Here is an 18,422-nt window from a genome sequence, read left to right as displayed (position 1 = left end):
CTAGCCAGGACAAAGGCCGACTGTGCGGCAGTGCACAGCGCTGTAATAGAAGCTGAACAGGAGTTAGGTGCAGGCAGCAGCAGCCCCGGCTTTACCACCAACCTCAAGCCTTGTGGGCCTCAAGCCTCTCAGTTTCAGTGTTTTCATTTATGAAACGGGGGTAAAAGAAGTTCATGAAAATCAAAGAAAAATGAACATGAAACTATTATCACAAGATTTGGTATAGTGAGAAGTCCAAAATGAATAAATGTTACTATTACTACTGTTGTTATCATTGTTTATGTTATTTAAAGGAAATACATACTTTTAAACTCTCAGAACACTTTTGTTTTGCTATAAAATCTTAGGCTGAGAGTTGCGTAGAGGAAAATCAAGCCACATAAATAAGATTCAAATTATTTTAAACCATTTTGTGCAAAAGTTCATGGTAATATTGTAAAAATACTATGACATTTAAAAAACATTTTTAAGGGACTGGGAATGTGGCTCAAGCGGTAGTGTGCTTGCCTGGCATGCGTGCTGCCCGGGTTCGATCCTCAGCACCACATACAAACAAAGATGTTGTGTCCGCCAATAACTAAAAAATAAATATTAAAACTTCTTTCTTTCTCTCTCTCTCTCTCCCTCCCTCTCTCACTCTCTCTTTAAAAAAACAAAAAACAAAAAACATTTTTAAGAAATTTGCCTTACTTGCTGTGGTTGTAGCTCAGTGGTGGAGCACTTGCCTAGCACATGTGAGGCACTGGGTTCCATTCTCAGCACAACATAAATTAATAAAATAAAGGTCCATCAACAATAAAAAAAAAAAAGAAAGAAAGAAAGAAAGAAAGGAAGCAAGGAAGGAAGGTGCCTTACTTCTGTTAGGAAGATTTCACATACATAAATTTGGTACATTATAAATTAGATTATTTCTTTTTGAAAGCTTACAGTGTGATGGTAGCTATGTAATTACGAAATTAGTAGGTGGGGGAAATACTAGCAAAGAGGAAATCACAGGTGGATCCCACAAAAATAAATACATAAAATTAGTTTTTGTGGGGCTGGGGTTGAAGCTCAATGATAGCACGCTTGCCTGGCATGTAGGAGATACTGGGTTCAATGCTCAGCACCACATTAAAAAAATACATAAAAAAAAGGTATTGTTTCCATCTACAACTTATACAAAATTAGTTGTGTTTTCATAATTATCTTACCATCGAGTGTCTGATAAATGTGAAGTCCTGCTGGTACATGCTTTGCTACACTAAGAACCATGTCTCCTTCCCAAAATTCTAATAGCTGAGGAAGAGAAAAATGAAAAGTAACATATGAATACATTTCCAGATTTAATAAGAACAACACTGTGCCAACTTACATAGAAAGCAAGAAGAGGAACATCCCATCCCTATCCAACACCAAAAATTTGGAAATAAGACAATATTCTCATTATATTAGTCAAATCTAAAGATGGCTAACCTCTTCCATTCTTGATCTCTTCCACATCTGAATGACTGTATTTACATGAAAATGATTTTTATCAGAAAGCAAACTGCTCATCAGGCCAGCTTACAAATTTCTGACCCAGAGCCACACTTTTTTATATCATTGGCACTGATTCCAGCCCACATTAATTTTTTTTTAAGAGAGAGAGAGAGAGAGAGAGAGAGAGAGAGAGAGAATTTTAATATTTATTTTTTAGTTTTTGGCGGACACAACATCTTTGCTTGTATGTTGAGGATCAAATCCAGGCCGCACGCATGCCAGGCGAGCGTGCTACCGCTTGAGCCACATCCCCAGCCCACGAATTCTTATTCTCTAGCTGCACAAAAAGGAAGGCCCAGCTTGGTGGTATATAACTGGGATCTCAGATATTGGGAGGCTGAGACAGGAAATCCTAAGTTCAGCCTAAGGGCCAGCCTCAGCAACTTAGTAAGACCCTGTCTCAAAATAAAAATAAAACTATGCTGGCTTGGGATCTGGCTTCCTTAAAAAGACTCCTAAAGTGCAAGAAGTAAAATCAAGAATTGATAAATGGGATGGATTCAAACTAAAAAGCTGCTTCTCGGCAAAGGAAACAATTAGTAATGTGAAGAGAGAGACTAAAGAGTGGGAGAAAATCTTTACCAATGAACCTCAGACAGAGCATTAATCTCCAGGATATATAAAAAACTCAAAAAGCTTCACACACATACACACACACACACACACACACACACACACACACACACAAACCAAATAATCAATCAATAAATGGGCTAAGGAATAGAACAGACACTTCAGAGAAGAAAAAATATTATCAATCAACAAATATATTAAAAAATGTTCAAAACTTTAGCAATTAGAAAAATGCAAATCAAAACTACTCTAAGATTTCATCTCACTCCAGACAGAATTGCAATTATCAAGAATATAAGCAACAATAAAAGTTGGCAAGATATGGGGGAAAAAGGCACACTCATACACTGCTGGTGGAACTGCAAATTGGTGCAACCACTATGGAAAGTGGTATGAAGATTCCTCAGCTACCCAACTCCTCAGTTTATACCCAAAAGAAAAAAATCAGCATATTGTAGTGATGCAGCCACATCAATGTTTATAGCAGCTCAACTCACAATAGCTAAACTTTCAAACCAACCTAGGTGCCCTTCAACAGATAAATAAAGAAAAGGTGATATATATATATACACAATGGAATATTACTCAGCCTTAAAGAAGAATGAAATTATGGCATTTGCCAGTAAATGAATGGAGTTGGAGAATATCATGCCAAGTGAAATAAGCCAATCCCCCAAAACCAAAGGCCAAATGTTTTCTCTGATATGCAGATCTAATTCACAATAAGGCGGGGGCTAGGGAAGAACAGGGTTACTTTGGATTAGGCAGAGGGGAGTGAAGAGTAGGAAGGATAGTAGAATGAATCGGACATTATTATATTATTGTATGTATCACTACACGACTGGTTTGATTCTACAGCATGTAGAATGAGAAGTTATACTCCATTTATGTATGAAGTATCAAAGTGTATTCCACTGTCATGCATAACTAATTAGAACAAAAAAGGACTGGGCACATGCCTACAATCCCAGCAGCTCAGGAGGCCGAGGCAGGATTGAAAGTTCAAAGTCATAGTCAGGCCCCAAGCAACTTAGTGAGCTCTATCTCAAAAAAAAAAAAAAAAAAAAAAAAAAAAAAAGGCTGAGGTAAAGTACCCCCTGGATCCAATCCTCAGCACCACACACAGACATACACAAAAATCAATTATTTAAAAAAGAAAATTGGTTTGCTTTTCTTAGTAGAAAAAAAAATCAAAAGAAAGCTGATAATTTGTGAGGAATATCATTGTTTTGCAAATTCATTTATTTTGGGGACAAAACCCAAAATGCTTACATTTTCTATTTCCCTTTTTCTTGGTCAAGAAATAGTGTGGAGTGAAGAATCACGACCATGGAAAAGAACAAGAGATGAAGAGGGGAAGACCAGAACCGCACCACCGTCCTGCAAGGCTGAGCAATGGCAATATAGGTTTCTGTAAATTACAACTTCTTTCAACCTCAAAATGAAATTAGCTTGCCCTCAGAAGGTTAAAGAACCAAATTGTAAAATTCATGTGAAAGCACTGTAAGTAAAATATAGAGCACTACTGTTGCTGTTATCATTATCATCATCATTAAAACATAGATGGATAAACAATTAAGACAATGATTATGATGATATTTTTAACTAGAGACTAATAGATATTTTTCTTCATTAGTGATACTAGTCTTAGGGCTAGGGGGTGCAGTTTACTGTTAAGAGTGTCTGCCTAGAATGCACAAAGCTCTGGATTCCATTCCTAGCACCACACAAAAGAAAAAAAAATCTTATTAATAAATGCTATTATATACTCAAAGGCACAAAATTAGTTGCACTTATTTGTTTAGTGGTTCTTGGTCTTAATCAATATGCTCACTATCTCATTCCCTCTGAAAAATAATTCTCTTTCATTTATTTCTCCCAAAAAGAAACTATATACTTTTTGGGCCCCCAAATAAAAGGTGCCAGTGCAATGCTCTATTTGAAAAGCTGCTGATGGGAAGTGCAGAGGAATAGGGGAGAACTGCTGGTTCACCTTCCTATGAACTGGAAGATGTAGGATTTTCCTAAGCAGCTTTGAAAAACAGCTGTTAACCTAAATAAGATGAAATGTAGAAGCCAACTCAAGATGGATTTTAAAACCTCCATTTTAATACTTCCATTAAAGCTAATTTACCTGAAATATTGACTGTCGGAGATCTCCTAAAGTTTTTCTTTTGTCAAAGGTCAAATCCCACACACTTTCTGCCTGAGAGGTTACTGGGTGCAGAGCCCCATTGAAGAACCGATAATGAGGGCCCAGGTGAAGATGCAATTCAAAATCATTGTTTGCAGAATCACATTCTGCCCTTCAAAGAAGCATACAAAATACATCAACACTATGCTTTTATAATGACTATGTTTTATCTCAAACCCAAATATTTGCTTTACAATACAAGTAAATTCTCCATTCTGCTTAAGTACCATCCTTTTCTTCTACCTGCCAAAATGATACATCTTAGATTTTCTTTCTTTCTTTTTTTTTTAATGACACATTTTGGATTTTCAATCATCAGCAACGTTCCCAAGAATTCCAAGGGAAAATTGTTTCCTTGCACTGTTAATCACATTTCTTTAAACAAATGCTGACACCTGAAACCTTCCAACCCTGAGATTATATTATAGTTGTAGACAAATGCTAGACACTTGCTCATGTAACTGACTTCTGCTTCATACCAACTTTACTAGACTCCTTGGGCTCTTACATAAGATACATGCAGTTGCTGGCACAAACACCTTGAGCTATGTAGGAGGTTGAGGCAGGAGGATTACAAATTAAGGCTAGCCTGGGTAACTAATTAGAGCTGGGGACATAGCTCAGTGGTAAAGTATCCCTGGGTTCAATCCTCAGCACCACAAAAACAACCAACCAAACCAAACCAAACCAAACCAAAAACCCCAACTCGCACTCCATTTATATTATTTAGTGTCTTCATTTTTTTTTTAAGGTTTGGATAGATTTTATTTATTTATTTTTAATATTTTTAAAGTTGTAGATGGATACAATACCTTTGTTTATTTTTTTATATGGTTCCGGGGAGTGAACCTGGTGCCTCACACATGCCAGGCAAGTGCTGAGCCCAACCCCAGCCCTCTTCATTTCTTTTGAGAGTTTCTTTGGTTTTGGTGTATCATTCAATGTACCTGCTATTTTTTTTTTCTCCCAGATCCAAGTCCATGATTAAAATGATGAACACATTCCCACTACATAATTGGCCCCATGAATTCACAAGGAGATGTGTAAACTTCCATTTCCCTACCTGATACCTACGGCCCTGTCAGTGAGCAAATAAGACCCAGTTCTTCAGGATTCAAGCCCTAAGAGAATGCTGACATGCCAAATTCTTATAAGCCATAGCTTCAAGAATCTATTATGGGTTTTTGTCCAAAACTGATACTAAACCTAACAGTTCACAGAATCCACATTTCCTTCCTTTTGAAAATCTTCCCATCTCTGATCTCCTGTCAATTTATGTTCAGTTCTCCACAGCTACTTAAAAATGAGGGTGGTTTTAAGGACAAGCTTTCTTTATACCCAAGGGATAACCTGGCCAGGATAAGGTGTAATTCACTTTGCCCAACTGTGTGCTTGCCTATTTCCCAAGTCTTAGGCTTTGGTCCCTACTTGGCAATAGCCATTTTATGTTCAGTTTTACAGATAAGGGTCAGTTCAAAGCAAATGATACCTCCACTATAAAAATTCAACAGCCAAACAGGTGTTTTTTAACTAGTTGAGTATTCTTTTAAATTTTCATTACTGAATGAATAATGCCTAAATTAGATCTGCATTCTCCAGAAAAATTACTCAAACTCTAAAAGTAACTTAAATTACCTTTTCACTTTCAGTTCAATGTTGGCTGCATCCATTTCTTTCAGCAGGTGACAGGGGACCCTGTATCTTGGGTTAGCTAGAGCTGTGAACAAAACCTATCATTAATTGTGCTGAATAAGTGAAATCTGGGTGTTGGAAAGGCAATGTGAGAACTTAGGGAGCTGCTGGGGCAGATAAAGTGCTGCCAACCAGCTGTGTAGATGCTGACTTTCCCAGACCTTGGCTTTCCAACCTAAGAAAGGAAGGAGAACAAATGAAAGGCAGCTGGCTTTTGAGCCAAACTAGAAGGATTCTACTCCTTCACCCCTCTTTAAGTAAACTTAAAAAAAAAAAAAAAAAAAAACCACTATTTTCATCTCAATTACACATGTAATAATTGGTAAAATTCTGGAAATTATTTTTTAAAGTATTATATGTAATCTCATTCCTAAAACACACATGTATGCACACCACACAAACATGCACAACACATGTATTTTTAAAAAAATAACTGGGATTATAGCTGATGTATTTGTAACTTGCTTTCTGATTTCATAAATTGTATTTTTCCACAGCCTTAAATAAATAATTGCATAGAAGCCTATTCTATGTAAGTAGCATAATTAATCTAACCCATCTTTCTCTATTAGATATTGCAGTAGTTTTTCAACTAGTCCCTGCTGTAAAACAATAAGGCAGCAAATATCTTTGAACATAATATTCATACACAGCTCTGATGACTTCATGACAAACTTGTGAGAGTTACTGGTTTAAAGGATGAGGCAGTTTTAAGGCTCTTAATTTTTTTTTTTAAATACAGTTGTAGATGGACAGCATGCCTTTATTTATTTTTTTATGTGGTGCTGAGGATGGAACTCACACATGCTAGGCAAGTGCTCTGTCACTGAGCTACACCCCAGCCCTAAGGCTTTTAAAAATATACACATTTGATTGTTTGTATCTGTTTACATACATTCCAGCTGCAGAGGAAGTGTCAGCTGCTGGGAACCAGATTCACAAAAATGTGTGACATGGTAGGAAATTAGCAGCATCTCCTTCCTATTTTAAGTTTTTCTGATTATGGGCTGGGTTGGAAATATTTTTGAAGAATAAGAATTTCTTCTTTTGTACATTGCTTTTAATAAACTTTTCCCAATTTACTATGGAGCATCATAGAATATATGGAAGAGCACTTTACAGATAGGGAAAATAAATCTGTCATGTATTTTACTGTTATTCTATTAGCTTGTCATTTGAAGTTTCTGTCACTTTTTCTTAGTCTTTTAGTTTAGAAAGGTCCTTTCTATCTTAAAATCAAATAAATTTACATATTTTTTTTAAAGAGAGAGAGAGAGAATTTTTTTAATATTTATTTTTTAGTTTTCGGTGGACACAACATCTTTATTTTATTTTATTTTTTTGTGGTGCTGAGGATCAAACCCAGCGTCCTGTGCATGCCCGGCAAGCGCGCTGCCCCTTGAGCCATATCCTCAGCCCAAGTTTTCATATTTTAAGATTCCATTTTTATATAAAGGAGCTATCATCTCATTTGAGTGATTGGTAGAATAGAGGAAAATGCCTTAGTTAATTCACTAGCAACAAAACAACTTCCCAGTTGTATTTATTAAGTAATTCACTTTCCCATTTATCCAAGGAGTTTCCTCCCTTGGATTAAAGCCTCTGACATGCCGAGATTGATTCCTGGGCTCACTGAGGTTTCAGTGATTTTAGCGTTAGCATTGCTCTGTCTTCATTGCTAAACAGTTTTATAGACATGTTTTTACTTATACTATAAACAGTCCCAGTAGTCCCTTCTTCAATTTTTATTTCTCTAAGTAAATTTTAGAATTCTTTTGTGAAGTTCTGTCCCTTTATTCCCCAAAGTCCATCAAGACTTTGACTGGACCTTTATTCAATTTCTAAGCTACCCGGAAGCTGTTGTTTGGTACAAAGTCCAAGTATGCTCACACTCACTGTCAATCTGGTAAGAGACTAATACTCTATCCAAAGACATTCCCTTTCTGTTTCTATAATTGTGGATTCTGATCCACAGTATTTCTATCAGAACCATTACCATATCTTTCTTCTCTCAGAAAAATACAAAGCAGTTTTGGTTAACAGCAGTCATATAATTGTTTCAGATCTAGAAAGATAATTTATTTTGATTCTAATGCAAATTTGTAACTGTTTTACTCTTATTTTTTTATAAAAAACGATCACTATTCTCATTGAGAACATTCTCTTCATCTCTAATCATAGCTATGTTTCAATCTAAAAAAGATTTCCTACCTTAGCATTTTTTATGTTTAGGAAATGATCAAAAAGTCTTCCTGATTTATTCATGTTAACAGCTTCAATTAAAAAAATACCCTTTACTGTTAAACGTCGCAAATGGTTATTAACCTCCATGGTTTAAGCTCTCTTGGCTCAATAATGAGAGCTTCAAAGAAATTTCCACTGATCAGAGGACATTACTTTGAGGCAAAAGCAAAAATAAATGGGAAAATTAAGGGGAGATGAGAAAATAAGACCAAGGCTAACACAAAGGCTACTGAGTGGCAGTTGAGCAGTTGTATCTGAACTAGTGTGATCACACTCAGACTGCCAACATGGGAAAAGATCATGTGACACAAGGAAATCCAATTTCAAACATCTTATAACTGTGACCTCATATTATTATGAGGATAAATTTAAATAGAAATATATAATCCTTATAAAAATGATACATTTTTAGATTTTATTTGGCATAATATATTACTTCTTTAAAATATGAAATATTATTTTGCTTTAAAATATTTTTAAATGTTTCCAGAGTAAGCCTTCTATTAAAAGAGCAAAAACTCAACAGTATTCCACGTTTACCTTCTAAAATTATTAAACAGGAAAACTTTTCTTTCCATACCTTCAGGGGGTCTCTGCAACTGGGATTTCCGATAAAACAACATGTAGGCGCTTTCTTTGCCCTGAAATTGCTGTTCGATATCTTTCTCCTGGATTGGTTGAACTTTAGAGTCATTTATATCAAACCAGTGGGAACAGGCAGTGCTATCACTTAATCCTGGGGCTTCTAAAGCCAGCGAGTGGAAACTCTGTTGATCAGTACTTTGGAAGTCAGACTTAGACTGGACAGGATCTTTCTTCAGTAGACTAACTGTGCTTCCATCTGAACTTAGAAGGAACATCTGAGAATGCAGCTGTAAGAACTATGCAGAATCAGACAAAAAAAAAAAAAAAAGCTGGATTAACTAAAAAATTTTTAAATTAGACCTTAAAAAATGTTTTCTTCCTTTCTGTGGTTTAGATTTTTTTTTTTTTTTTTAAACTTCAGCTTTATTTTTGGCCCAGTCCACTAAGGGGAAAACATCCATTTAGGTATAAGAAGCCATTTAGCAAAAATGAAGAGAATTCTGTGAAACTGTTTAATAGTTATATCAAGGGAGAAAGCTGCCATGCTACAATCTAAAAAGCATTCTAATTAATGCTGTTTTTAAAAAAGTACTTAAATGAAATGGATTAGGTAGAACAAAAACTTTTGAAATATTTAAAAGCTACCTAAACAAAGCACAAAACAATGGCAACTGCACAGTGTACCACTATCAGAGATAATCTGAAACTACTGATCCAGACAGATCTGTTGGGATAAAGAGGTAGGATCACAAGTTTGAGACAAGCCTTAGCAATTTAGTGAGACCCTAATTAACTCAGTGAGACCCTGTCTCAGAATAAAGAAAATTTTAAAAAGGGCTGGGGATGTGGCTCAGTGGTTAAGTACCCCTAGGTTTAATCTCCTGTACCACAAAGAAATGAAATGAAACAGAAGTTAAAAAAAATTACTTCATTAAGGACTAAAATCAATGAAATAGAAACAGACAAGCAGTAGAAAAAATCAATACAATTATATCCTATTGTATCAAAGGCTGTTGATTTTTTAAAAAATATTCTTCTTAGTTGTAGACAGACATTATACCTTTATTTTACTTATTTATTTTTATGTGGTGCTGAGGATTAAAGCCAGTGCCTCCCACACACTAGGCAAGTACTTCACCACTGAGCTACAACCCCAGCCTTGGCTGTTGATTTTTTAAAAATAAACTTGATAAACCCTAGCAAGAAAAGAAAACACTAATTAATATGAGAAATGAAAAAGGGTTTTGAAATAACTTCAGGTTCTACAGATGGCAAAAGAATAATCCTGGGATGCCAATTTTGAATAACTTTATGTCAATGAATTTGACACCATACATAAAAAGGCAAATTCCCTAAACAACATAATTTTCCAAAATAATACAGGTAACAGAAAATCGATTTTTGGTGGTCTAATTAAAAGGTGCTCTTAAACAATTATTGCAATGGGCAAGTGCTTTGCTTTTACACAAAACAGTTCCTAAATGTTCATTAAATGTTCTGTTGCTTTGTTTGGTTATTTTCAGTCAAGTTTTTATCCTTTGTTTCTGGTAATATCAGTTTCTGCAATGAGTCTTTAGCCTAGGAAATGAGATAAGTAAGTTTCTAGAAGTTAGAGCTTTGGGATAATTTGTTTTTGCTACTGTGATAAGGGTGACTTCCTTTTTTTTTTTTTGCTTGTTGATAAATAACTTAATAACTGATACTTTATAAGTAATAGCTGAATTATAGCTATTTTTGAACAAAAATACTGATTTTATTTTTATCTACGTAAAATATCTTAGAAATTCAAGGTGTTAGGAACATAACAAAATATCCTGGGACTAGGATTTCCTATGTTGAGGCCATGTATTACCTTTTTCAGTGGCCCATGCTGTTTTCTATACTTCTTGTTCCAAGATATTCCCATTTTTTTCAACAGTTTCTGGCCCAGTTGATCAACAGATATTAGATTATTCTCCTCCTTATGAAATAAACACAAAGTCATTTAAACAAGTCTGATGAGAAATAATTGCAATATAAATTCTGAGGGATCAACAGGATTTTATGTAATTACACGTGCCTAGAACAAAAACACATAAGTGGATTAATCATTATTATTGCCATAATGTGATAGCATACACCTATTGAGGAGGCTGAGTCATGAGAACATTAAGTTGGAGGCCAGCCTGGGCAACTTAGTGACACTGTCTCAACAACAAAAAATAAAAGGCCTGGAGATATAGCTCAGTGGTAAAATATCCCTGGATTTGAGCTCCTGTACTGCAAAGAAAAGAAATGAAATGAAATAAAATAAATCATAATTATTCATTATAATTTTTTTTTCCGGAAAAGTAGCTTAAACCTAGGTTCAGAAAATCTTATTTTTTTAAAGTCTATTTGTATTTGAAGGTTCCAGCAAATTTTGTATCTGCAGGACTCACCACTTTATAGATGGTACCTTCCTACTATGTGCCACATTTTAACTATATCCAAAGGGTATTCTGATGTTTGATAAATTCCTGATATTATATATGATTTTTAGAAGAAATATTTAAGTAAAAAATATTATTAACATCTTATCTGAATATTTCAAAGTATACAAGTTCTGGAAGGGGACAAGATGTGACTATTATAGGTTGAACTGTGTCTCCCCCAAATTCATAGGTTGAATCCTTAGCCTGCAATACTTAATGATGTGATTGTATTTGAAGTTAGGGCATTTAAAGGGGTGGTTAAAGGCATTTAATGGGGTGGTTAAGTTAAGGTGAGTCCATTTTCCTTTTTAGAGTTGTCCCTAAATAATGTGACTCATGTCCTCATATAAATAACCCCATCCACTTGTGATAGCTATATAAGCACAAATTACACAGACACAACCTACCTGTAATATGACTGCTTGTAGTATCACCAATGGATCATCAATCTCCTCTTCATTTTGAAGAGTTTTCAAATTCACATCTGGCTTACTTTCTTCCTGCTAGGAAGGAAAGCAACGAGATTTTCTATCACAAATCTCTTAGAGGGTGCTGGGATTGTGTGTGGCTCAGCAGTAGAGTGCCTGCCTAGCATGTGCGAGGCGCTAGGTTCGATTCTCAGCACCACATAAACATAAATAAATAAATGAAGGTATCGTGTCCAACTACAACTAAAAATATGTTAAAAAAAAAACAAATCTCTTAGAGGAATTAATAAAATAGGAATGTCTATGCCACTGGAGAAATGATGGTAGAAAACAATAATCTGCAATATACATTGGAATCAGGCCAACCTGGTTTCGAAATACAGGTTTTGTTGAACAATTCTGAGCAAATTACTTGATAGCTCTGGCTTTATCTTACAAACGGGGTAAAGATTAGAATCTGGTATACACTGGCACCAATGTCTTCTAGCCAAACACTGCTTTGGCTGAGTCATGTGTAATTTGGTATGTTGAACTATCATCATCATCACTCAGTTCCAAATATTTTCTGGTTTCATCTGCCATGTTCTCACTCACTCGTATTGGCCTAAAAACTCCAATCCATTTTTGTGGGCTCAATTTAAACACTTCTTTTCATTTCCTGATTGATATTCAAAAAGTTTATACCCCATTTGATAATAGCATTGGGGAATGTGTCAAAATTCCCCTGGTGAGCAATTTTTATTGACTCTTTTTTCATATGTAAGAGCTTGCAAAAGTATTTTAAATTGGCTTAAAACTATAAATACAAGGAGACTTTAAAAATTAACACAAGGAAAAAAAAATCAAGAAATAACAGAAGTATGTGGCACCAGATCTAACCATCTAGCTGCAAAATTACTAAAAATGCTAAAGTAAAAGCAAAACATAACAAAAACATATTTTTAAACATACACATTAGGAATATCCTCTGAGGTTGAGAAGTGAAATGGAAATCCAGGTAGGAAATACAGAGTAAAGGCTTCTAGCATCCCAACTGCTGCACTCTGAATGTTTTTGTTTCCTAAATGTGTATGTTGAAACCTAACTCTAATGCAATAGTATCAAGAGATGACATCTTCAGGAAACAATTAAGTCATAAGGGTGGGCCCTCATGATGGGATTAGTGCCTTTATAAAAGAGATTCAAGGGAGCTTGTATGCCACTTCTGCTGTTTGAGGACACAGCAAGAAGGCACCATCTATAGCTGGGCACAGTGGTGGTAGCTCATTCCTGGAATCCCAGCAACTTAGAGGCTGAGCCAGGAGGACTTTAAATTCAAAGCCAGCCTCAGCAACTTAGAGAGGAGGCTCTAAGCAATTTAGTGAGATCCTGTCTCAAAATTAAATTAAAAAAAAAAAAAAAGGGTAGGGGATGTGATTGAGTGGTTAAGCACTCCTAGGTTTAATCCCCAATACCAACAAAACAAAACAAAACAAAAAAGGAAGGTACCATCTATAAAGTGGTAAATCCTACAGATATAAAATATTTGCTGGCACCTTTATGTTGGACTTTCTAAGGAAGGTTCCACAGCTGTGAGTAATACATTTTTATTGTTTATAAAAAGTATTGTTGTAGCAGCCTGAATGGACTAAGACACCAACCTTGTTGATACTGGAGCTTCCACTCTGATGCTCAAATAGTACAGGGTTTGGGAGAGGAAACCTAAGGCTTACCCAAAGCACAGAGTGATTGGTTTTTCAAAAAAGTACCAATTCTCTAAATCCTCTGACACCAAATGTCCCACAATTCTGTTCAATTCTGGCACTAACTATCTGTACCCAAACAGATTATACAGGTTGAGCCTTAGTACTATAAGACTGACTCCCACTTGGTACCCTAACCATAAATGGGGTTTCTAGGTTATTTACACTTCCGCCTGATCAGTTGCAAATTCTAGGGTAAACACAACCCTTATTCCAGGTTCATAATTTAGTGAAGCAATTCACAGATATCAGGAACCTATGCTACAGTTTATTATAAAGGATTCCAATGAGCATCTAGATGAAGAGGTGTAGGGTGAGGTCCAGAAAGGTCGCGAGTAGAGAACCCTATCCCCACAGTATCCAGGGGGCCACATTCCCGGTACACAGATGTGTTCACCAACATGGAAACTTCCCAAACCTCATTATTCAAGGGTTATTTATTTTTTAGTTGTAGTTGGACACAATATATTTATTCTTATGTGGTGCTAAGGATTAAACCCAGGGCCTCACATGTGCTAGGCAAGCACTCTATCACTGAGCCAAAACCCCAGCCCTACTCAAGCACTGAAGCTCACTGTGGAGGCAGCGCTGATTAAATCACTGGCCGTTGGTGAACTCAATCCTCTTGTCTTTTCCCACTCCCCAAGGTCAGGAGATGGAATGTAAATTCCACCCCTCTCATCAGTGGGCAATCTGGCCCTATCTTAAGGCACAGATCAAAACCAAGAACTTTGAACACTGGCATACTACTATTGTCTAGTGTATGATTATATTCAAATTCTACCATTGTCTAATCTATGTCTTTTATGAAAATGTTTTCCCCACTCTAGTGTCAAATCCAAGATCATGTGTAAGGTCTCTTTTAGCCTAAAACCATCTCTTAGTTTTACAGTTCCTCTGTTATAATAAACTATGGAATTTTTCCAGCAAGTAAAATGAGCATTTATTTAGATAAAACACAGTATGGATTCTGCATCTCATATGGCAATCAGGCCCTATCTTAAGGCATCTAAGAGTGGACTCTTTAGTATGAACACCGTAAGGTGGAAGGGGGCTTATCATGAATAAAATAACTTCCATCAAGGAATTCTAAAGACCTATATACCAGGAACTGGAATTGGAGACAACAAATACAGCAGATGCTCTGTATCTACGGGATCTGTACCTGTGAACTCAACCAACTGTGCATCAAAATATTAGAAAAAAAGAATGTTTGTACTGAAAATGTAGAGACTTTTTTCTTTTTATTAGTCCCAAAACAATACAGGAGAGTGACTACTTGCTAGGTTTTTTACATTATATATTATAAATAGCCTGGAGATTAAGTATACATGCATATAGGCATATGTGTGTGTAGGTAATATGTAAATATTATTGCCATTTTTTCCAGGAGAAAGAATAGAACGGAAAAGAAAACTGAATAACAGACTCCTACAAGGGACTTAAGCATCCATGGATTTTGGTATGGAGAGTTCTGGAACCAATTCCCCAAGGACACTGAGGGATGACTGTATATAGTTTTTACACACCACAATGATAGACTGCAGCAAAATGTTGGCAATCCTAAAGGGCTACACCTTCACTAGAAGCATGATATGGAAAAAAAATTATTCCACAATAAAGGGCAATAAACTGGACTGCCTTGACCTTAGTACTGAATGAAGGGAAAAATTTCCTCTAATAAGCACCAAGGATAAGAGGTGCTTCATTTTATCTGATCGGGAAGGTGCCCCAAATGGTGGTGTCTTGGCAAACGTGGCATAGCATTTGACAGCAATGTCTGCACAGCTTTCTGAATCCAGAACTGGAGAGCTAGATACTGCAGTAAGGTCAAAGAAATGGAAGAATGTGATTGACTTAGCTTCATTTTAGAAACTGGTGAAGAGCATAGGGTTGATGTGAAATGTATTCTAATGTCACAGTAGACTCTAGTGAGCATTTTCCCAGACCCTCTACAATTCACTGAGAAAATTATGAAACTTTTAAAAAGACACCAAAGGAGCTTTAAAGAGATATATCTTGTTCATATATGAAGACTCAAAACCCCTGTGTATGCACGCATGCAGGGGCATGTGCATATGTGAAAATATGGGAAGGTGATTCTAGGAAGACACACAGAAGCATAAACAAGATAGGTAACAAAATCCTGAAGAGCAGCATGTAGGGAGACTTGTCCCACCAGATGGCATGACTTAAAATTAACCTATGGCAATTAAGTGTGTATTTGCCCAGGAGGAGAATGAATAGAACAGAATAGAGATCTAAAAAATAAGACTCCTGCATTAATGAACAACAGATCTAATGGAACTGAAACAGTAAGTTGGTGGAGAAAAGCAATTATTCAATAGGTGGTAATGGGTAATGTTTTGGGGAAAAATTCTCATAGCGTTCACAGAAAACCATCTAGAAGGACTTACATTTTTTGTTGTGTTTTATGGTCCTGGGGAAGGACCAGTGTTTCAAATGTCTTTAAGTGATGGTCAATGAGTGCTGTTTTAAAGAGCAACCACAGAAGACATGACACTGCAGCCATATTACATTAAATAGGATAAAATTTGCCCTGGCTTTAAATCCTACTGTGAAAGCTTTGTACATTTTCACTTACAATCTGCAGGATGCAAAATCCATACTGTGTGTTATCTAAATCAATGCTCATTTTATTTGCTGGAAAAATTCCATAGTTTGTCATAACAGAGGAACTGTAAAGCTGAGAGATGGTTTTAGAGTAAAAGAGACCTAAAAAAAAAAAAAAAAAGATAACTAAATTTAACACATGATCTTGGATTTGACACTGGAGTGGGAAAAACATTTTCATAAAAGATATAGATTAGACAACTGGTAAAACCTGAATATAATTATACACTAGACAATAGCAATAGTAATATACCAGTATTAAAAGTTCTTGGTTTTTTATCTATGCTTATGTAAGAGAATATCTTTGTTTTTGGTGGATAAACACCTAGTATTTAGAGGTAAAGGAGTCTAATGTCTTCCATTTACTTGGTTCAACACTAACAAAGATTAATTATTAAATGTATACATGTCTGTGTATGCACATGCACAAAAGTGGGGTTATGGTTTAGATATGAGGTATTTCCCATTGTGAGACAATGAAAGAAAGTTTAGAGACAAATGATTGGGTTATGAGAGCCTTGACTTAATCATTGTGCATTAATACACTGATATGGATCAACTGGATGGTAACTGTGGGCAGATCGGGTAGAGCTGGAGAAACTGGGTCACCAGAGGTGTGCTTTGGGGCTTATGTTTTTGTGCTTGTTGAGAAGAGTCTCTCTCTCTCTCTCTCTCTCTCTGCTTCCTGGTACCATATTCTAAGCTGCTTTCTCCCTCCACGCCCTTCTGCCATGATGTTCTGCCTTGCCTTAGGCCCAGAACAATGGAGTTGGCCATCTATGGACTGAGACCTCTGAAACTGTGAGCCCCCAAATAAACTTTTCCTCCTCTAACTGTTCTTGTCAGGTCTTTCAGTCACAGTGATGAAATAGCTAACTAAAACATGTGGCAATATGTTAACAACTAGAGAATCCAGGTAAAGAGTGCATAGGAAGTATTTGTACTACTGTGGTATTTTCTGTACATGTAAAATTATTTAGAAATAAAAATTTAAAACATATCTGAATTAACTTAATGCTTATCAAAGTTTTCTACAGGGTGAGTATACAATAAATGGCAAAAGATCATCAACAAAATATTGTAAAAGGAACTGAAAAACCAAGACATCGCAAGATATTTCTAAATGATTTTGTACACTTACTTTAAATTGCCAGTTTCCCAGATGATCAACATCTTTAATATATACATGATAATGTCCTCCGTAGCAGCCACCTTTGTGTATAATGACTGAGAAGAGGTCATATATATATTCTAAATCATCTAATTCACTCTAAAGGAAAAAAGGAAAATAAACATGGATACTTTAACATAAGATGCTAAAATATATGTAAATAGAATGGAAAAAGAATTCCAAGTATTGAAATTAATTAGAAATTACAGTGAATATCACTGTCATTTAAAGGTAAGATAAATTTAAAAGACTGACTTTAAATTTTAAATTCATTGCTCAACTACTAAACACACTACATTCATCTATTTTTGCCTCTCACTTAAACGTGAACACACGTATCTGAAAAAGCTGTTAGTTTGGGCTGAGATCATGTAAGCTAGAGGTTTTTAGCAAGAGAAAACCATCTTTGTACATATCTATCATGATGTTAAACACACATGTTCTATACTTGACGAAACTGTCCTATGTTCCAACCATGCTGCCCCACAGAGTCAGAGTCAGATCAACTATTAACCCTCCAGACATTTCAGTCATCTGAACAGAATAGGAATTTAGCAATTGTGAACAATAGTTGTTCTTGTTTAGAGGCAATATGTAGAATGAAGAAGTTCTTTCCTGCTTTATTAATTCTATGATCAAACTTTTCTATAATTAATTAATTAATGCACTTTATATTTACATGTAACCCAAGAGATAAACTTCTACACTGACAATTAAAAACAAAACAAATGGAAACAACTACAGTAGTTTAAGAGACACTTTAAATTTCTGATGCAGAAGAACAAGAAAGCCTTAGTTTTCACTTTTCAGGGGTCTGAAGCACTTGGCATAAGCTCCCTTCTGATTGTGCCATCTAAACTAGACCAGTGTAACTTTTGATGTAAATGCATACATGATTGTCTGCCGAGGGATGCTAGTTACTGGAGGAATGTATTTGACTAAAATATTATAGTTTTTGAGTGGACAGTAATTGAAAATGTCTGATTTAGGCAAAAGACAGGAGAGAGATACACAAAGATGCAAGGTGTTTCTACACTAATAGAAATTCAAAAGCAAAATTGATGTGGATGTCCTAGATAAGTGGTCAATTATATTATTTATTTCAGATCTGTTATATTGAAGTATGTTAAATCACATGATGAAATACTTTTTATAAAAAGAGTAGTGAGTATATTAACTAACCCT

At 35.6% G+C, this 18,422-nt stretch overlaps 1 protein-coding gene across 5 annotated transcripts in view; it reads right to left on the bottom strand.

The window, feature by feature from the left end:
• Usp40 (ubiquitin specific peptidase 40) overlaps positions 1-18,422 on the bottom strand; it is a 67,228-nt gene that overhangs the window by 34,582 nt on the left and 14,224 nt on the right. For 3 of the 5 annotated variants that reach the window (XM_076865660.2, XM_076865659.2, XM_076865663.2), the window contains exons 8-14: positions 17,208-17,336; positions 11,670-11,765; positions 10,662-10,769; positions 8,805-9,105; positions 5,924-6,005; positions 4,229-4,400; positions 1,194-1,278 (exon numbers count right to left, since the gene is read on the bottom strand). In XM_076865660.2, coding sequence (XP_076721775.2) covers positions 1,194-1,278; positions 4,229-4,400; positions 5,924-6,005; positions 8,805-9,105; positions 10,662-10,769; positions 11,670-11,765; positions 17,208-17,336 — 973 coding nt within the window. Of the gene's footprint in view, positions 1-1,193; positions 1,279-4,228; positions 4,401-5,923; positions 6,006-8,804; positions 9,106-10,661; positions 10,770-11,669; positions 11,766-16,037; positions 16,090-17,207; positions 17,337-18,422 lie in introns of those variants that run through there. The other 2 variants (XM_076865664.2, XM_076865661.2) reach the window with 2 other exon arrangements.

Source organism: Callospermophilus lateralis, chromosome 9 (genome assembly GCF_048772815.1).
Source record: "Callospermophilus lateralis isolate mCalLat2 chromosome 9, mCalLat2.hap1, whole genome shotgun sequence".
In the NCBI taxonomy this organism is placed as follows: Eukaryota; Metazoa; Chordata; class Mammalia; order Rodentia; family Sciuridae; genus Callospermophilus; species Callospermophilus lateralis.
Note: the sequence above shows the minus strand (reverse complement) of the source record. Positions and strands in the feature narration are given on the sequence as shown.